This window comes from Balaenoptera physalus (genome assembly GCF_965194825.1).
Source record: "Balaenoptera physalus genome assembly, chromosome: 10".
Lineage (NCBI taxonomy): Eukaryota > Metazoa > Chordata > Mammalia > Artiodactyla > Balaenopteridae > Balaenoptera > Balaenoptera physalus.
This window is the reverse complement of record NC_138889.1, coordinates 99,155,211-99,171,892: the sequence shown is the minus strand read 5'-3', so window position 1 is coordinate 99,171,892 and position 16,682 is coordinate 99,155,211. Positions and strand designations below refer to the sequence as shown.

Genomic DNA, 16,682 nt, shown 5'->3' with positions numbered 1-16,682 from the left:
ATCTAGACTGGCAAAGATGAGTTGGGTGTGAGTGGCCAAGAAGGATGCTGTTACTTGATTAAAAGAAGGTGCATCTGAATGTCAGTTCACACACTGCTTTATTAACAGAGAACAGTTGGTAGATAGCCTTCCAATCTTAAGTTTTGAAGGAATAGTGAAAATTAGGAATGTAGTTAATTGGCAACCACAAAATGTATGCAATGTAGAAAATAGGCAGCACGTCCAAGATTGCTTTTCGTTACTGAAGTACTCTGGCTGTTGGGAGGATAGGTGCCCACCCTAGATTCTGAAATAAGAAATAAAATTAAAACATTTCTTCAGGACTCTGCGGATACCAGTAAAGGACATTTCTGTGTTCTCAAGTGGCTTGTTCAAGGTTATCTTTATAAAACACTCAGTACCTTGAATAGCTTGAACCTATCACTTCAGGCCAAGCTATCATGATATTTAAAGTTGAGGGTAAAATGTCAGGATTTTCAAAGACCAAACTGTGGTATAAATAATTCTGCAGGATTATGTCTCCTAACAACTAATGATGTTCCGTATTCATCACTGAGAGAAATGGATGATACATTATTTGGCATATTTAGCAGCTGCATGCAGTGGTACAGCAGAAAATAAAGGCATACTTTCCAGACCACATGCAACCAAAGAGCAAAATAGTAATCAATCTGTTGCTCTCTCCATTTTTAAGCATCTAACGTTCCAGCCTTGGAGTACAGTGTTCTGATCAGTCTAGCTTCTGATGGAGCCCTGAGAGTGGTGGTCAGAGAGAAAGCACTCTATAATTTGTAGGTCCATGGTTGATTGAAAAATCATAGTATTAAGCAGAACCACCTGCTGTCATTCCTAAAACTCATTTAGCTTTGAGTTGTTGTCCAATCAGTGGTAGTAAAAATATAAGAACCCCTGACCTGGTATGACAAATGAAGTACTTAGAATTCGGAGCTTGTTGTATGGGAGGCTGTTTGTAACCCTCTGTGTGTTTCTTCAGTGTGAAGTCCTCTTCCCTCCTTGAGACTTTTTCTGGAAAAAACTTAGGTCATTCAAGATACTGATTTCTGCCATTGAGAAAGTGGAAGATACAGGCCCCAGTCCTTCTCTTTTGATCCCTGTAAGATCAGAAAGCTTCCAGAGCGGCTCCATAGCTGCTAAGAGTGGAGGGTGCCCACTCCGTGTTCACCTGAACCCGGCTTCCTTTTAGCCACCGGCCATTGGGCTGGCTTTCCCTAGGAGTCTTAACTAGGAACATGCAGCTGACTTTGTGAGAACCCACACTGAAGTATATTCTTCTTTTGTTTCTCTGGCACAGAAACTTGCCTTCATGGTGTCTCTAGGGTTGGTAACACATGACCATCTAGAAGGTAAGAGAAGATATTCATGGCGCTACCTTGCTTCTGGCCCAGAGCTTTGTTCTTGAAAATGGTGTTTGATTTATTGTTAGAACTGAAAATTGGAACACAAACAGAGTATGATTCAACCAGTATGGACTCTTTTTTTGGAGTAAACTTACCTTCCTTCTATCTAATGTTCAGCCCCTCTCCTTCCTATCATTATTTATCCACACTACTGTCCTGGGGAAACTCCCTAGTTGCCTGGATTAAGGTGACTTCTGTTCACTTAGAGAAACTTTTTTTTTTCCTGGCAGCATGAAGTAGCAAATGCCCCTCTGACAAGTCTTTCTCTGTATTTTTCAGTCACTGTAGATTATTGGAATCTTAAGAATAGTTGCAAAGCTATACCTGTTCTAGTGATTTAATTCAAGAATGGTGAACTATGATTACTCAATCTAGGTCTGTGGATAAAGTTCATCCACACCTATATTACAGTGATCTAAAAATAAATCAGGACACTTTTACAAGTGTTGTCTACTGTTACGCTCTCAATCACAGAGAGCCACACTGTAGGACAGCACGGCCTTGCTTTCCAAGAGCTGAGAGTGGAGGGTCCTACATATTTGCTCCCAGCAGCGTGCTTCCCTTTGCTGAGGCTGCAGTGAAACCAAGAGACTTACTCTCATTTCTAACTTGTCATGGGAAAACCAATAAGTAAACAGTGAAGTTAAGTTTGGGGGATTCCCCATACCTTTCTTCTAATCCAGACCTTTTGTTTTCCCAAGAAATCCAAAGCAAGCGGCAAGAACGAAAAAGAAGAACAACAGCAAATCCAGTGTACAGTGGCGCCGTCTTTGAGCCAGAGGTATTCCTGGCCAGCACTTGGCCATTCCCTCACCTTTTCAGTTTTATTTATGACTTGTTCAGCACCTCCCATCTGAAAACCTGCTTAAGAGCAGTACCCTGATTGTACTTGGCCAGCTTTGTAAAATGATGGATTTTTCTCTGGCTGATAACATTGTTTCATTTTTATTATTCACTATTTTCCCCTTAGTTTTTTTCTGAAGTTTAAGTAGATACAAACCTACCTTAAAAATTTAACTCATCCTGTCATCTGAACACAACTTTCTTCTGAAGCAGAGACAGACCTCTCTGGAATATTCTTTCAGAGCTAAATACATATGATAAATCCAGTTATCACTGAGACCTTTGGGTGACTAGCACTGACTAGTTGGCATGTTGATGGGCATGCTGTGCTTGGTCTTTGGCTTGTACTGGTATTAGTAGTAACCATGCTATTCAACCAGTCACCTTTCTTTCTTCAATCCCGAAAGCGTAAGAAGAGTGCAGTCACGTACCTGAACAGTACAATGCATCCTGGGACCCGGAAGAGAGGTGAGTACCTTTTTTGTATCTCTCCCTTGCTGTTGCTTTTGCTTTCTGTGTTGTGTTTCTTTCCCCTCCCTCCTCCCATTGTCCTAGAGCCTAACTCCTGTATCCCTTGAATATAGTTTTGTTGTTGTTCTCTGAGAATGGGGGGAAAAGAGAGTGAGATTTCTTATTAGAGTTCTGTATACTGAATCAAAAGCTCCCCTTCCTGGGATTCTGGCAAAGCTGGCTGAGGGGAATGGCTTATTGCAGGGTTTCTGCCCCAGGCCCCTCAGGCTGTTGATGAATAGCACAATGAAAAGAACACCCTGTAAAAGGGAGCATTTTAGCATCATTGAGCACAACAGAGCACTGGTGTTGCCAAGGTGTTCTTAGTAGTGTCTGAGTTGTCCTGATGCCAGTGAGGACAGAGCACGACTCTTAAGCTTCTGTGAGCTGCAGACTTTCCAGGAAGGAGAGAGGTAGCCACACTGAGAATCTTGAATCTATGAGAAGAGAGCATCTGCAACTAAAGAGGAAAACATCACTGTCAAAACAGGCTTCCCAAAGCAGAAATTCCTAAAGAGCTCCATCCCCCAATTTCAGACCTTCCAGGGTGGGCATTCCACCTCACTCTCAGGGCAGCAGCTGCCTTCACCATGCAGGTCTAAATAGGTCTTAATAGCTCAGAGTTTGAGCTTATAAACAAGGCTCTGAAATGGTTCTTTGATGTCAGTAATACATCCCAAGGTCCTTTTCTCCACATGATAATGTGTCCTTGAATTACAGTTCCAGGCTAGAAAGGTTGCAGAGTGAGTGGAGTAGCATGCTAATTTTTGTGTATGCACAGCAATCTCAGAGCCATTGGAAGTTTAGGAGGTCATCCCGACCCTTCGTCTGCCTTAGGCAGGGCTACCACTGTACCCTTACCACCTCTTCCCCTCAGAGAGATAGCACACCCACGCTAGTGTTTCATCAGCCCCTCCTTCAAGAAGCCAAAACATATTTAGATGGGGATCCCTAAGTCATTGTTTCATATTGATTCCTGGGCCACAGTAACCAGTGTCATGGGTTATTTTTTGTTGTTTTATTTTGTTTTGGGTTGTTTTAGTGACCTCTGACACAGTTCTCAGAAAGGAGCCCCCAGCCAGAAGCCACAGTTAATTGGCCTGCTAGTGGGCAGTATCTGCTGAGAGGATAGGGGTTAAATGAGCCAGAAAGACCTTGGCATCTCTTGCCAAGGTCAGAGGATGAAAGCCTGCATTCACAATGCCTAGGACGTGCCTTCTGTGGGTAAACAGAGAGCATTTATCTTCCAGTTTCCCTTCTAGCAGCACTAAATACCCTAGAAAAGACAAACCAGTATGATCTGTCTTTGTACAGCACACAGTGCAGGTTTAACACAGATAGGTAATGTTTGTGTAATATCTGACAGAATCATGACTCTTGTGCATAATTCTAATATAAATTATAACTGTTGGCAAAGTCATGATCCCACATACCATCCACCAGTGCTCATAGGCAGTTGTATACCTCTCTGGCTCTTTTTTGCCTATGGTGTGCTGGGCATACACTTTTGATCACTTACAGCTTTGAAGCTATGACCTTTGGCCCTTAGAAGACAAGGACCCTGACTTAGATATATCGTAAGGCAAAAGTGGTTGACCTGGACTTCCCACACCCATTAGGGCCCATTTGTAGATTCTCTGTGGCCATGAGGTTTGATTCAAAATGCTTCTGCTCAAATCCTCTCTCTCTGGTAGCTGTTGCTGATGACAGGGCTTTTCCTGAGACTTTGGAACACCCCAGTTCTAAGACATGTAGTTCACTGGAATGTTTGTGATGGAAAGCAGGGAGACGATTTTTGATCAACTGGGAAGGGTATCTGAGTCCAGACTTACTTAAATTCACTGTGAAGCCCAGAAGGTCTTTTTAGCTCTTAGGTTCCAGCTACTCCCAGAACATATGTCTTCCTAGCTCTGCCAGAAGGGGTAAGAATAGTTAACTTGAATTTTGCCTCCTCCCTTTGCCTTTCTCTACCCTCACAAGCAATGAAGTAGCCAAAATGTGGGCAGGAGAGAAGAGGAAAAGCAGAGATCCTCAGCAAATCTGTTTGTGGGAACTCAGAATCATTAATATTATTATAAGAATAACGATTGCAGAAAAACCTTAGGAAACAATATGTAAAAGATATGGAAAAAGAAAATAAATTCTTATCCCTGGCCTTGGCTCCCATTGAGCTTTGATATCTTGTTCTCCCGTTAGAAATCTCAAATTGTAATAGTTGAGGAATGTCTCTGTAATCTGCCCAAGGCGAAGACCTTTAACATAACCCAGTATCTCCTGTCATTCTCTGAGGCTCTCTTATCCTCCCTTCGACACTCATGCATTTGTTTCGAATGACATTTAAATCTTTGCTTCTTTTCCTCTCTTTGGGACTGTTGTATTAACCTTCTCTCTGCTACCTCACTTCCTTTTCCATGCTAGCCAATGAGGAACACTGGCCAAAGGTATGTAAGATCATTTTTCCCCCTTTCTTTCCCTCCCCCTTTTTTCCCTTTTGTTCCCTTCTCTCGGTCTGTAGGTCGTCCTCCAAAATACAATGCAGTGCTGGGGTTTGGAGCCCTAACCCCAACATCCCCCCCATCCAGTCATCCTGACTCCCCTGAAAATGAAAAGACAGAGACCACATTCACTTTCCCTGCACCTGTTCAGCCTGTGTCCCTGCCCAGCCCCACCTCCACAGACGTAAGTAACTTGGGAAAAGCTCACTCTCTTTCTCAGAGCTTAAATCGGGGAAACCGTTATCATATGTTGTCTCCTTACCAGTTGCATCTCCTTGACTAACCCTGGAACAGCAGTAATCCCTACAGGACACTGTGTGCCACATAAGGCAGCTTTCTGCTCTGGGGTCCCAGGTCCTGCCATGTCCTTGAGAATCATATTAAATACCACATTAGGAGGCTCAGTCAGGGTTTTCAGAGTCTGGATTTTATCTGCGGTGAAGGAGTTCTCAGGAAGGGGGATGGGGTGGGGAAGTCAGCTCGTATAATTGAGAGGTGTGCAGGTGTCTGTCGTCAGTTTTGGGGGGTGGGGATAATGAACAAAGGTGTACATTCCCCTAGCAGTACGTGTTTCCTGCTTCAAGTAAAATTCAAGACAACTTTTCCGAAAAGCAACTTTATTCATCAGAATTGGTCAGAATCAGGCTCCTGAAAAAAGCGTCAGATGCTTAGTAGCCCTTCCCCCGGAGGCTGCAGGAGTGCAAACTAGTGCCCTCTGTTTTTAAGTGAGTGCTTACAAAGCGGTGAATTCACTCAACAAATACTGAGCACTGCTCTGCTGAGCATGCACTGTTCTTGAGACTGGGGACAGAACAGGGAACAGAACCAGCTCCCTGCCCTCAGGGAGCTTGTATTGCACGGCCAGAGGCAGGTGATAAGCAAATGAACATTTAAATGTCAGGTCATGATAAGTGCTATGAAAAAAAACTTGACACAGAGTCAGGGGCTTAAGGAGTTACGGCAGGAGGTTGCTGTTTTATGAAGAGTGGTAAGAGACAGCCTCTCTGGTGGGAATGGAGTATGTTGGAGTATCTGGGCCGGGGAAGAGCATTCCACGCAGAGGGAACAGCAGTGCAGAAGCCCTGCTCGTTGGAGGAAGTGTATATGGTGTAGAGAAGAAGGGCTTAGTGGGCAGGCAGGAGCAGTGGGAGAGGAGACCTCAGAGGGCAGGGCCCGTCTTGCAGGGCCTTGTAGCTTTTACTCTGAGTGAGATGGGAGATGCTTGAGGGTTTTAAGTAGAGGAGTGACGTTACTTTTCACTTTTTATTTTGAAAATTTCCAAACCTACAGAAAAGTTGGAACAACAACACAAGGAAGGAATATATACCCTCCTCCTAGATTCACCGATTGTTACAATTTCGCCACATATGCTACTTCCCACCACCACACACTTGTTTTGCTGATCTAGTTAAGAAGTTGAAGACATCATGAATCTTCACCCAAAATACTTCGGTGTATATCTCCTAAAAACAAAGATACTCTCTGACGTAGCCACAATGCAGTTATCAAATTGAGAAAATTTAATATGACAAAACATTATTTTTATAGTATACAGCCCATCTTCAGATTTCTTCAATTATCTCAATAAATGCCTTAGTGGCACTTTGTTTTTTTCTACTCCAGGATCCAATCCAAGATCACTCTTGACATTAATTTTTATGGTGTTTTGTCTTTAGTCTCCTTACTCTGGAACAGTCTCTCAGCCTGTCTTTGTCCTTCATGACACTGACATTTTTTAAAAGATAGGCCAGTTGCTGTATAGAGTGTCCCTCCATTTGGATGATCTGCCTGTTTCCTCAAGAATAGATTCAGGGTATGCATTTTTATAGGAGCACTAAATACCTGATGATGCACTGATTCTCAGTGCATCACAAGAGGCACATGTTGTCCATCTGTCCCATTGTTGGTGATATTAGCTTTCATCTCTTAAGATAGACTCCATCAAATATCTCTACTCGTAAAGATGCCTGTTTCCTTAGGTGAAGATAGTGTCGAGTCTATAAAAATATCCAGTTCCCCAGCAAACTTACTCAGTGGTTTTAGTGTCCTTTGAAGGTTCTTGGCTGCATTTATTTATTTATTTTTTAACATCTTTATCGGAGTATAATTGCTTTACAATGGTGTGTTAGTTTCTGCTGTATAACAAAGTGAATCAGCTGTACTTATATCCCCATATCCCCTCCCTCTTGCATCTCCCTCCCACCCTCCCTATCCCACGCCTCTAGGTGGTCACAAAGCACCGAGCTGATCTCCCTGTGAGATGCAGCTGCTTCCCACTAGCTATCTGTTTTACATTTGGTAGTGTATATATGTCCATGACACTCTCTCACTTCGTCCCAGCTTACCCTTCCCCAACCCCATGTCCTCAAGTCCATTCTCTACATCAGCATCTTTATTCCTGTCCTGCCCCTAGGTTCTTCAGAACCTTTTTTTTTTTTTTTTAGATTCCATATATATGTGTTAGCACATGGTATTTGTTTTTCTCTTTCTGACTTACTTCACTCTGTATGACAGACTCTAGGTCCATCCACCTCACTACAAATAACTCAATTTCATTTCTTTTTGTGGCTGAGTAATATTCCATTGTATATATGTGCCACATCTTCTTTATCCATTCGTGTGTCGATCGACACTTAGGTTGCTTCCATGTCCTGGCTATTGTAGATAGTGCTGCAGTGAACATTTTGGTACATGACTCTTTATGAATTACGGTTTTCTCAGGGTATATGCCCAGTAGTGGGATTGCTGGGTCGTATGGTAGTTCTCTTTTTAGTTTTTTAAGGAACCTCCATACTGTTCTCCATAGTGGCTGTATCAATTTATGTTCCCACCAACAGTGCAAGAGGGTTCCCTTTTCTCCACACCTTCTCCAGCATTTATTGTTTGTAGACTTTTTGATGATGGCCATTCTGACCAGTGTGAGATGATACCTCGTTGTAGTTTTCATTTGCATTTCTCTAATGATTAGTGATGTTGAGCATCCTTTCATGTGTTTGTTGGCAATCTGTATATCTTCTTTGGAGAAATGTCTATTTGGTCTTCTGCCCATTTTTGGATTGGGTTGTTTGTTTTTTTGAAAATGAGCTGCATGAGCTGCTTGTATATTGTGGAGATTAATCCTTTATCAGTTGCTTCATTTGCAAATATTTTCTCCCATTCTGAGGGTTGTCTTTTCATCTTGTTTATGGTTTCCTTTGCTGTGCAAAAGCTTTTAAGTTTCCTTAGGTCCCATTTGTTTTTTTTTTTGTTTTTATTTTCCTTTCTCTAGGATGTGGGTCAAAAAGGATCTTGCTGTGATTTATGTCATAGAGTGTTCTGCCTATGTTTTCCTCTAAGAGTTTGCTAGTGTCTGGCCTTACATTTAGGTCTTTAATGCATTTTGAGTTTATTTTTGTGTATGGTGTTAGGGAGTGTTCTAATTTCATTCTTTTACATGTAGCTGTCCAGTTTTCCCAGCACCACTTATTGAAGAGGCTGTCTTTTCTCCATTGTATATTCTTGCCTCCTTTATCAAAGAGAAGGTGACCATATGTGTGTGGGTTTATCTCTGGGCTTTCTATCCTGTTCCATTGACCTACATTTCTGTTTTGGTGCCAGTACCATACTGTCTTGATTATTGTAGCTTTGTAATATAGTCTGAAGTCTGGGAGCCTGATTCCTCCAGCTCCGTTTTTCTTTCTCAAGATTGCTTTGGCTATTTGGGGTCTTTTGTGTTTCCATACAAATTGTGAAATTTTTGTTCTGATTCTGTGAAAAATGCCATTGGTAGTTTGATAGGGATTGCATTGAATCTGTAGATTGCTTTGGGTAGTAGAGTCATTTCCACAATGTTGATTCTTCCAGTCCAAGAACATGGTATATCTCTCCATCTGTTTGTATCATCTTTAAGTTCTTTCATCAGTGTCTCATAGTTTTCTGCATACAGGTCCTTTGTCTCCTTAGGTAGGTTTATTCTTAGGTATTTTATTCTTTTTGTTGCAGTGGTAAATCGGAGTCTTTCCTTAATTTCTCTTTCAGATTTTTCATCATTAGTGTATAGGAATGCAAGAGATTTCTGTGCATTAATTTTGTATCCTGCTCCTTTACCAAATTCATTGATTAGCTCTAGTAGTTTTCTGGTAGCATCTTTAGGATTCTCTGTGCGTGTCATTTGCAAACAGTGACAGTTTTACTTCTTCTTTTCCAATTTGTATTCCTTTTATTTCTTTTTCTTCTCTGATTGCTGTGGCTAAAACTTCCAAAACTATGTTGAATAATAGTGGTGAGAGTGGGCAACCTTGTCTTGTTCCTGAGCTTAATGGAAACGGTTTCAAATGAGTTTGGGAGTGTTCCTCCCTCTGCTATATTTTGGAAGAGTTTGCAAAGGATAGGTGTTAGCTCTTCTCTAAATGTTTGGTAGAATTCGCCTGTGAAGCCATCTGGTCCCGGGCTTTTGTCTGTTGGAAGATTTTTAATCCCAGTTTCAATTTCTGTGCTGGTGATTGGTCTGTTTATATTTTCTATTTCTTCCTGGTTCAGTCTCAGAAGGTTGTACTTTTGTAAGAATTTGTCCATTTCTTCCAGGTTGTCCCATCTTATTGGCATAGAGTTGCTTGTAGTAATCTTTCATGATCCTTTGTATTTCTGCAGTGTCAGTTGTGCCTTCTCCTTTTTCATTTCTAATTCTGTTGATTTGAGTCTTCTCCCTTTTTTTCTTGAGTCTGGCTAATGGTTTATCAATTTTGTTCATCTTCTCAAAGAACCAGCTTTTACTTTTATTGATCTTTGCTCTTGTTTTCTTCATTTCTTTTTCATTTATTTCTGATCTGATCTTTATGATTTCTTTCCTTCTGCTAACTTTGGGGGTTTTTTGTTCTTCTTTCTCTAATTGCTTTACACATAAGGTTAGGTTGTTTATTTGAGATGTTTCTTGAGGTAGGATTGTATTGCTATAAGCTTCCCTCTTAGAACTGCTTTTGCTGCATCACATAGGTTTTGGGTCATCGTGTTTTCATTGTCATTTGTTTCCAGGTATTTTTTGATTTCCTCTTTGATTTCTTCAGTGATCTCTTGGTTATTTAGTAGTGTATTGTTTAGTCTCCATGTGTTTGTGTTTTTTACAGTTTTTTCCCTGTAATTGATATCTAGTCTCATAGCATTGTGGTTGGAAAAGATACTTGATACAATTTCAATTTTCTTAAATTTACCAAGGCTTGATTTGTGCCCCAAGGTATGATCTATCCTGTGCATTTATTATTTTTAAGGCATTTGCAAAATTGGCTTGGATTTTTGAGTGATCACTGTGTCTGACAACAGAGAAGAGACTGTGGGGAGGATAGGATGGGAGCAGGGAGACCAGTTAGGAGGCTGTTGCAGTCATCCTGGCAAGAGCTGACGATGGCTTGGCCCAATTGAATGGCAGAAGTAGAGATGGAGAAAACTGATCGGGTCTGCATATATTTTGAAGAGCCAGCAGGATTAGATAAGGGGATGTGAGAAAAAGAGAATAGCCAAAGGTTTTGGCCTAAACAACTGAAAGGATGAAGCTGCCATTTACTGGAAGATGAGCAGGTTTGAGGAGGGAAACCAAGAGTTTCATTTTGTACACATCCCACTTCTTTTGTGAATTACAGAGCTTGTCTTTCGGGTCGTCTTCAGGTAAAAATCCCTTGAACTTGAAGCTTCTTAGTACTTAATAATTAGGTCTACCCCTCTCTAAAGAGCAAAAGAATACCGTATGCACATCCTGAGTTACAGTTCCAGAAGCAACCAAGGAAGTGTCATCTTTGGAGGACCAGGGTCATAGAAGAGTTCTCGGGCAGGTTTCCTTCCTTGGACAATAGCTAGTGGCTACAGACCCAGCCTTGGTCTCAAGATTCAGCTTTGGTTTTTGGCATTAGTGATTGACACAGGTTTTCTACCTGTCCTGTTAATGAGCACCAGGAGTCCCTGTCAGAAACTTTGTTTGCACCAAAGATTATCTCCGTTTTCCTCAGTTGAAGCATTGCCAAGGTATTGCCAGCTCATGGCTTCTTGGTAGGGATCCTTTGCAAGGTGACGCACAGGTGCTGGGGAACAGATGATTGTGGGTCTGCAAGTGAGTATCTTGCCTAAAGAATGTTGTTTTTCTTTTTTGTGACTTTTGGCTGAGGAGGTTTATGATTTTCTTTGAGAGACTGAACCCAAAGGATCCACTCAGATCAAATCACAAACTAAACGCTTTTGCCAGGTTTCATCTTAAAAGGGAAACTTTGTTCTTTTCAGGAATCTAAAGGTAAAAGAAGGCTTTTCTAAAACCATTAAATATGTTGAGAACTTTCTCAGTTAAACCTAGTGGAATGGATTTTCTTTAAAGATAATTGACTTCTACTTTTACAGTGTCCCAACAGTGGCAGTGATTAAAATCAACGCACAGGGCTCTGTGTTTGCTGCTGGGTAGCATAAGCCCCAGCAATGTTAATTAAACAATCACAGTTGAGAGGCAGGCATTTCCTGGGGATCAATAACCATCTAGAAGGAGCTGGTAATATAAGACCCAGCCGGTCACTAATCTTTAGGATGTATCTTGTTGCCACTATCATCATTTTTATGAGAAGGGAAGATAATGTTGACACAGTTATAAAATTTGTTTAGCAGATGATGAAGTTGCAATTGGTATAGCCAGGGTGTTTCCAAAAAACATACATCCTCAGCTCCTAGCAAAGGATCGTGGGTCAGCCATCATTCAACTTACTATTTGGTTTATGGTAGTAATTTGGTCAGTCACCAAAGCCTAACCCTTTGGACCTGGTGCAGCAACTCTGTGGGACTTCCTCTGCTCTCTTTAAGCAAAGAACCAATTCTGCGTGGATGAAATACATATCTTGGCATTTTATATTCATTTCTATGGGCAGTAGTTCTCAATCTGTGGTCTGGGTATGATACTGAGACTCTTTCAGGGGGTCAAAATATAAAACATATTTTTATGTATTTTAAAATATAATATCAATCAAAATATAAAATCAAAAATATTTTCATGATAATACCAAAATATTCTTTGCCATTTTCATTCTCATTCTCTCAAAAGTAGGACAGTGGAGTTTTCCAGGTACTACATGATAAGTGGTGATAGCACCCTGAGGGCTAACTGAATGTGCACTTGTGTGTTCTTGGATTTTAACATTCTTCAATACATGATTTTTGTAACTTCCTGTGATTCTGTTATTTATTTCAAAATAAAAAAGTTTAAAAACTTCTAGTACAATAAATAGCAATAGATACAACTCACATAAGCAAAAGCACTTTGAGGTCGTTAGTAATTTTAAGAGTTACTAAGTGGTCCTGACACTGAAAAGATTATGAACTGCTGCTACAGGATATGTAAATAGGATAGAAGTTTTCTTTCCTTTAGGAACTGGAAAAAAATTATTTAACCTTTATTTTATGTACTTTCCACCTTCCACTTCCTGATGTTCTCCTTACTCTGGAGCAAAGGAAAGTGAGCAGAACTCTTTACCCAACAAATAAGATAGGTATTTGGAATAAGATGTCCAGTTTGTCTCATTTACTTCATCAGTGATAATTTTACCTGTGGTTTGTGTAAAAGAGTTTCTGAAGCCATAAAATTATTATAAACTTATTAAAGATGCAGACTTACAACATGGGGCGAAGGTTCAAGAAAGACTAGGTCTCTAGAGGAGAGCCACCCTCAGCCTGATTTTAAGAGGAAAGTCACAGTTAATCTAGGGATGAAACCTTACATCTTTTGGTGCCTTGAAGTTACACTGTTAGGCTGCATTCTTATGTAGTATTTTTACACGTGTATTAAGTATTTTTTTTTGGACTGCCCAGAGGTAACATTGTCTTACTAAAAAAGATTAACATCCATCCACACTTTGACGTAGCTTACAACTTTTTGCAGCCAGTTTTCTAGGCCACCAGATACCCTAGATATGTACATACTGCCAGATAGTTCCTTTCCTTTCCTTTGGCTAGAAATAGTAGGTCTGGGAAGATATGTTCCTTTCAGCAATCGTGGTTGAAGGGTTATATCATAGAAAGGAAGAACTGGGAATCGCTTTCTGTATCATTGCTTCTTGTGCAAAATTTCTGTATTAGGCCTTCTGTCAGAATAGCCTAGAATTCTAAAACAACACATTGGAAGTGAAAAGGCGGGGGTCTACTCCAGGCTGGGGTGCTGCCTTGTTAGTTAACCTCTGGCCTGACCCTTCAGTCTTCCCTTCCCTGGTGTCCTTATCAGCAGCGTTAATCCTGTTTAGAGAACAGGCCAGGGATTGACTTACTGAAAAACACCTCTTTAATACCTCATTTTTTTTTTAATGTGTTCTCTCCAAATTTTAAATAGATCTGCTTTTTTCTGATGGTGCCTTTTGTTGGGAGGGCTCCCACAGACTTACCTGAGTACCAGAACCATCACTGATGGAGGCGGGGGAGACTAGCAGAGTGCACTTAGGCTGCTCTTCTTTATCTATCTGGTGAAGCATTTCACAGGGAGGAATAAAGCCTCCCGGAATTGAACGGTCCATTGAACAGCAAATGCCAAATACTGGTTTTAAGAGAACACTGTCAGCTGTTTGGCTTTTTTAATTCTTCATGTTAGAAAACTCATAGGAGTTTACTTTGCTCCTGACTTAATACTTTCCCATTTGAACTTTGACTATAGTTTTTCTCCCAGAGCAAGCAAAGAGTTGAGCGAAAACCTCCATTTCTTGTCTGTCTTCTTTCCCAATGATGATGGGAAATGATGATGAATGGATTTCAGTGTCTTTTAACTTTATGATTTGTGAGTTGGACTGTACCAAAACTTAAATGCTGAGTTATCACCTGTAAAGCTAATTTGGGCCTAGTTGACCCCACAGTTACAGTTTCTTGTAAACTCTACTTTAAGGTTAAGAATACTGGCCCCACCTGGGGAACCTCAATGCTATAGAGCAGGCTTGCACCATTGGTAATTCCTGCTTTTCTTGAACACTCTTGCAATGAGTTGGAGGGGCACAGCTGAGTGTCCTAAAACATTTATATGTATCCAGAATGTGCACATTAACATTCCAATTTTACCTTTTTGTCCTTTCTCTTACCTTTCCTCTCAATTTCATAGGGTGATATCCATGAGGATTTTTGCAGTGTTTGCAGAAAAAGTGGCCAGTTGCTGATGTGTGACACGTGTTCCCGTGTATATCATCTGGACTGCTTGGACCCTCCTCTGAAAACGATTCCCAAGGGCATGTGGATCTGTCCCAGATGTCAGGACCAGGTACTGTGGGTGGGTCAGAAAGGACGAGGGACGGAGGAGGAGGAGAAGGACCTCCTTTCCCCTCTAAGCTGAGGGAATGGCTGAGTCTCTTTCCTCTCCAGTAGTTCTCCGAGCCACATCTGCCCTGTTCACAGCACAGCACTCACCCCCACAGCATGCCTCCTCTCAGAGGTTCTCTGTTCATGAGGCAGTGACTCATGTACAGGTGGAGAGACCCTAACTGCTTCCCTCTATTTGAAATGACTTATCTTTTCATTACCTTTACCCTTAAAAGTCCATAAGACTGTCTGCCTCATTCTCTAAAAATGGTCCAAACTCAGCATATGGTTGAAACTCTGGAAATAAAATCCTTAAAGGAAAGTGCCCAGTTGATCATTTAACTTAAATAAGAACAGTTTTACTCTTAACCTGTGTCATCATCAGGATCAGAGAACTAACTATAAAAGTACTGTCTTAATATTTCATGGATTTGAAAGAAGAAAAGAGAAAGCCTCTTCCCTCCCTTTTCTGTTTAGTTTCTGATTTTTTATTTAAACTATTCATGTATCTTTATGTCTTTATGTTTTTATTATAAGCTGTCTTGAGACCTTTTTGGAAGTAGGCAAAAGTATAAATATTAAATCAATAAGCCCAGTAGCTCAGCAAGCTTTGGGGTCCTGCTCAGTTCTTTGGAATCCTGATTTGAGGGAATTCTGGTTTTCCCCTTTAAATCTTGGTGTCCTCATCCTTACTGTCTCCATGATGTAGTAGAGACAGTTCTCTCTGTTCTCTTCCTGATGCTGCTTTGTGACCCTCTGATAATTTTCTACTCGGGGTCTAGATTATACTTCAGTACTTGGAACTGATATTTAATTTCCTTGGTCAGGCTGTCTTTGAGGCACATACAAGCTAAAATTGCGACAGGCAGCCCATGTCAGGTCAAGGACGAAGCTGCCAGTGGCTGCTGCCATTATGCAGACTTGCAGCTTGTGTGCTGATGTTTCTGACCGTTGGGAGTAGTTGGGGATCGTGTAGCAGGCATGAAAAGATGGGAATGCCTAGCCAACTCCCAGCCTCTTTCTAAGCCAGGGCTCAGGTGGCTTGGCTCTTCCTGCCATTGACCCTCATTCTTTCAGGCTGATAACTGGGACTTTGTAGTCCAGAAACTATAGACCAGGGTTTTGCAACACTGCCACCATAAATCCTTCCTGGATTTTGTCTGCCAGTAGCTACAGACACTGTTGCTTGTTACTACACAGTGGATGTGTGTTTATATATCTTTCTCAAGGGTAAAATTCTAAAAATCTTTTCAGATGCTGAAGAAGGAAGAAGCAATTCCATGGCCTGGAACTTTAGCAATTGTTCATTCCTATATTGCCTATAAAGCAGGTAAAGAATTATCCATACTGCCTTTTGTATAAGCCTCCCTTTGTTTTAAAAAAAAAAAAAAAAGTACTAGGAGACAGTATTTGTTTTGTTTTCAAAAGGAACTGTAAAGTTAAAAATGAAAAGCTTTTATTGAACGAAATAAAAGGTTTGTTGTAGCACTTTCTTCGGGGGGGGGGGGGGTGGAAATGAGAAGTGATATTTATGTAAAGCCAGGCCCAAGCCACCGACAGTTTTCTTAGCGTCCCTTTACATATAAAAGGGAAAGTCTAAATGGGCAGGTTCTGTGCACTGGCTGTGGGGCTTGGGGAGCTTTGAGGAAGATATCTTCTTTGGCAAGCCTTCTGAACATAGTGGCCTTTTCAAAGAATTCATTGTCAAAAACAAGTTCCTTTTTCTTTTTTCCCAGCAAAAGAAGAAGAAAAACAGAAATTACTTAAATGGAGTTCAGATTTAAAACAAGAACGAGAACAACTAGAGCAGAAGGTGAAGCAGCTCAGCAATTCTATAAGTGTAAGTAAACCTCATGCTTTCGGTGATAGGTACAGAGGTACAGAACTTTCTGTGTACATAACAGTACGTGTGGCTCTCAAGCGCTGATTCATTCCTTCAGCTTATTAACACTGTTAACTTGGGTGGTTGCAGTTTGCTTCCAGTTAAGAGTTTGGCCCTCAGGTACAGGTGGCCATTTGGTATATGGTGCCTTAGCCAAGCTCTGGAACATCCTCTTGGCTTTGACCTGAGAGAAGATTTTCAGTCTCCAGGCTGGAGAGATCGAGTAGCAACTACAGCAGCACAGCCAGCGCCCCCGCGTGCTCC

At 41.1% G+C, this 16,682-nt stretch overlaps 1 protein-coding gene across 17 annotated transcripts in view; it reads left to right on the top strand.

The window, feature by feature from the left end:
* PHF21A (PHD finger protein 21A) overlaps positions 1 to 16,682 on the top strand; it is a 195,265-nt gene that overhangs the window by 172,580 nt on the left and 6,003 nt on the right. For 14 of the 17 annotated variants that reach the window (XM_082410760.1, XM_082410754.1, XM_082410767.1 and 11 more), the window contains 7 exons: positions 1,313 to 1,364; positions 2,120 to 2,199; positions 2,669 to 2,729; positions 5,287 to 5,450; positions 14,343 to 14,498; positions 15,791 to 15,866; positions 16,273 to 16,376. In XM_082410760.1, coding sequence (XP_082266886.1) covers positions 1,313 to 1,364; positions 2,120 to 2,199; positions 2,669 to 2,729; positions 5,287 to 5,450; positions 14,343 to 14,498; positions 15,791 to 15,866; positions 16,273 to 16,376 — 693 coding nt within the window. Of the gene's footprint in view, positions 1 to 1,312; positions 1,365 to 2,119; positions 2,200 to 2,668; positions 2,730 to 5,189; positions 5,213 to 5,286; positions 5,451 to 14,342; positions 14,499 to 15,790; positions 15,867 to 16,272; positions 16,377 to 16,682 lie in introns of all 17 variants that reach the window. The other 3 variants (XM_082410757.1, XM_082410756.1, XM_082410755.1) reach the window with 1 other exon arrangement.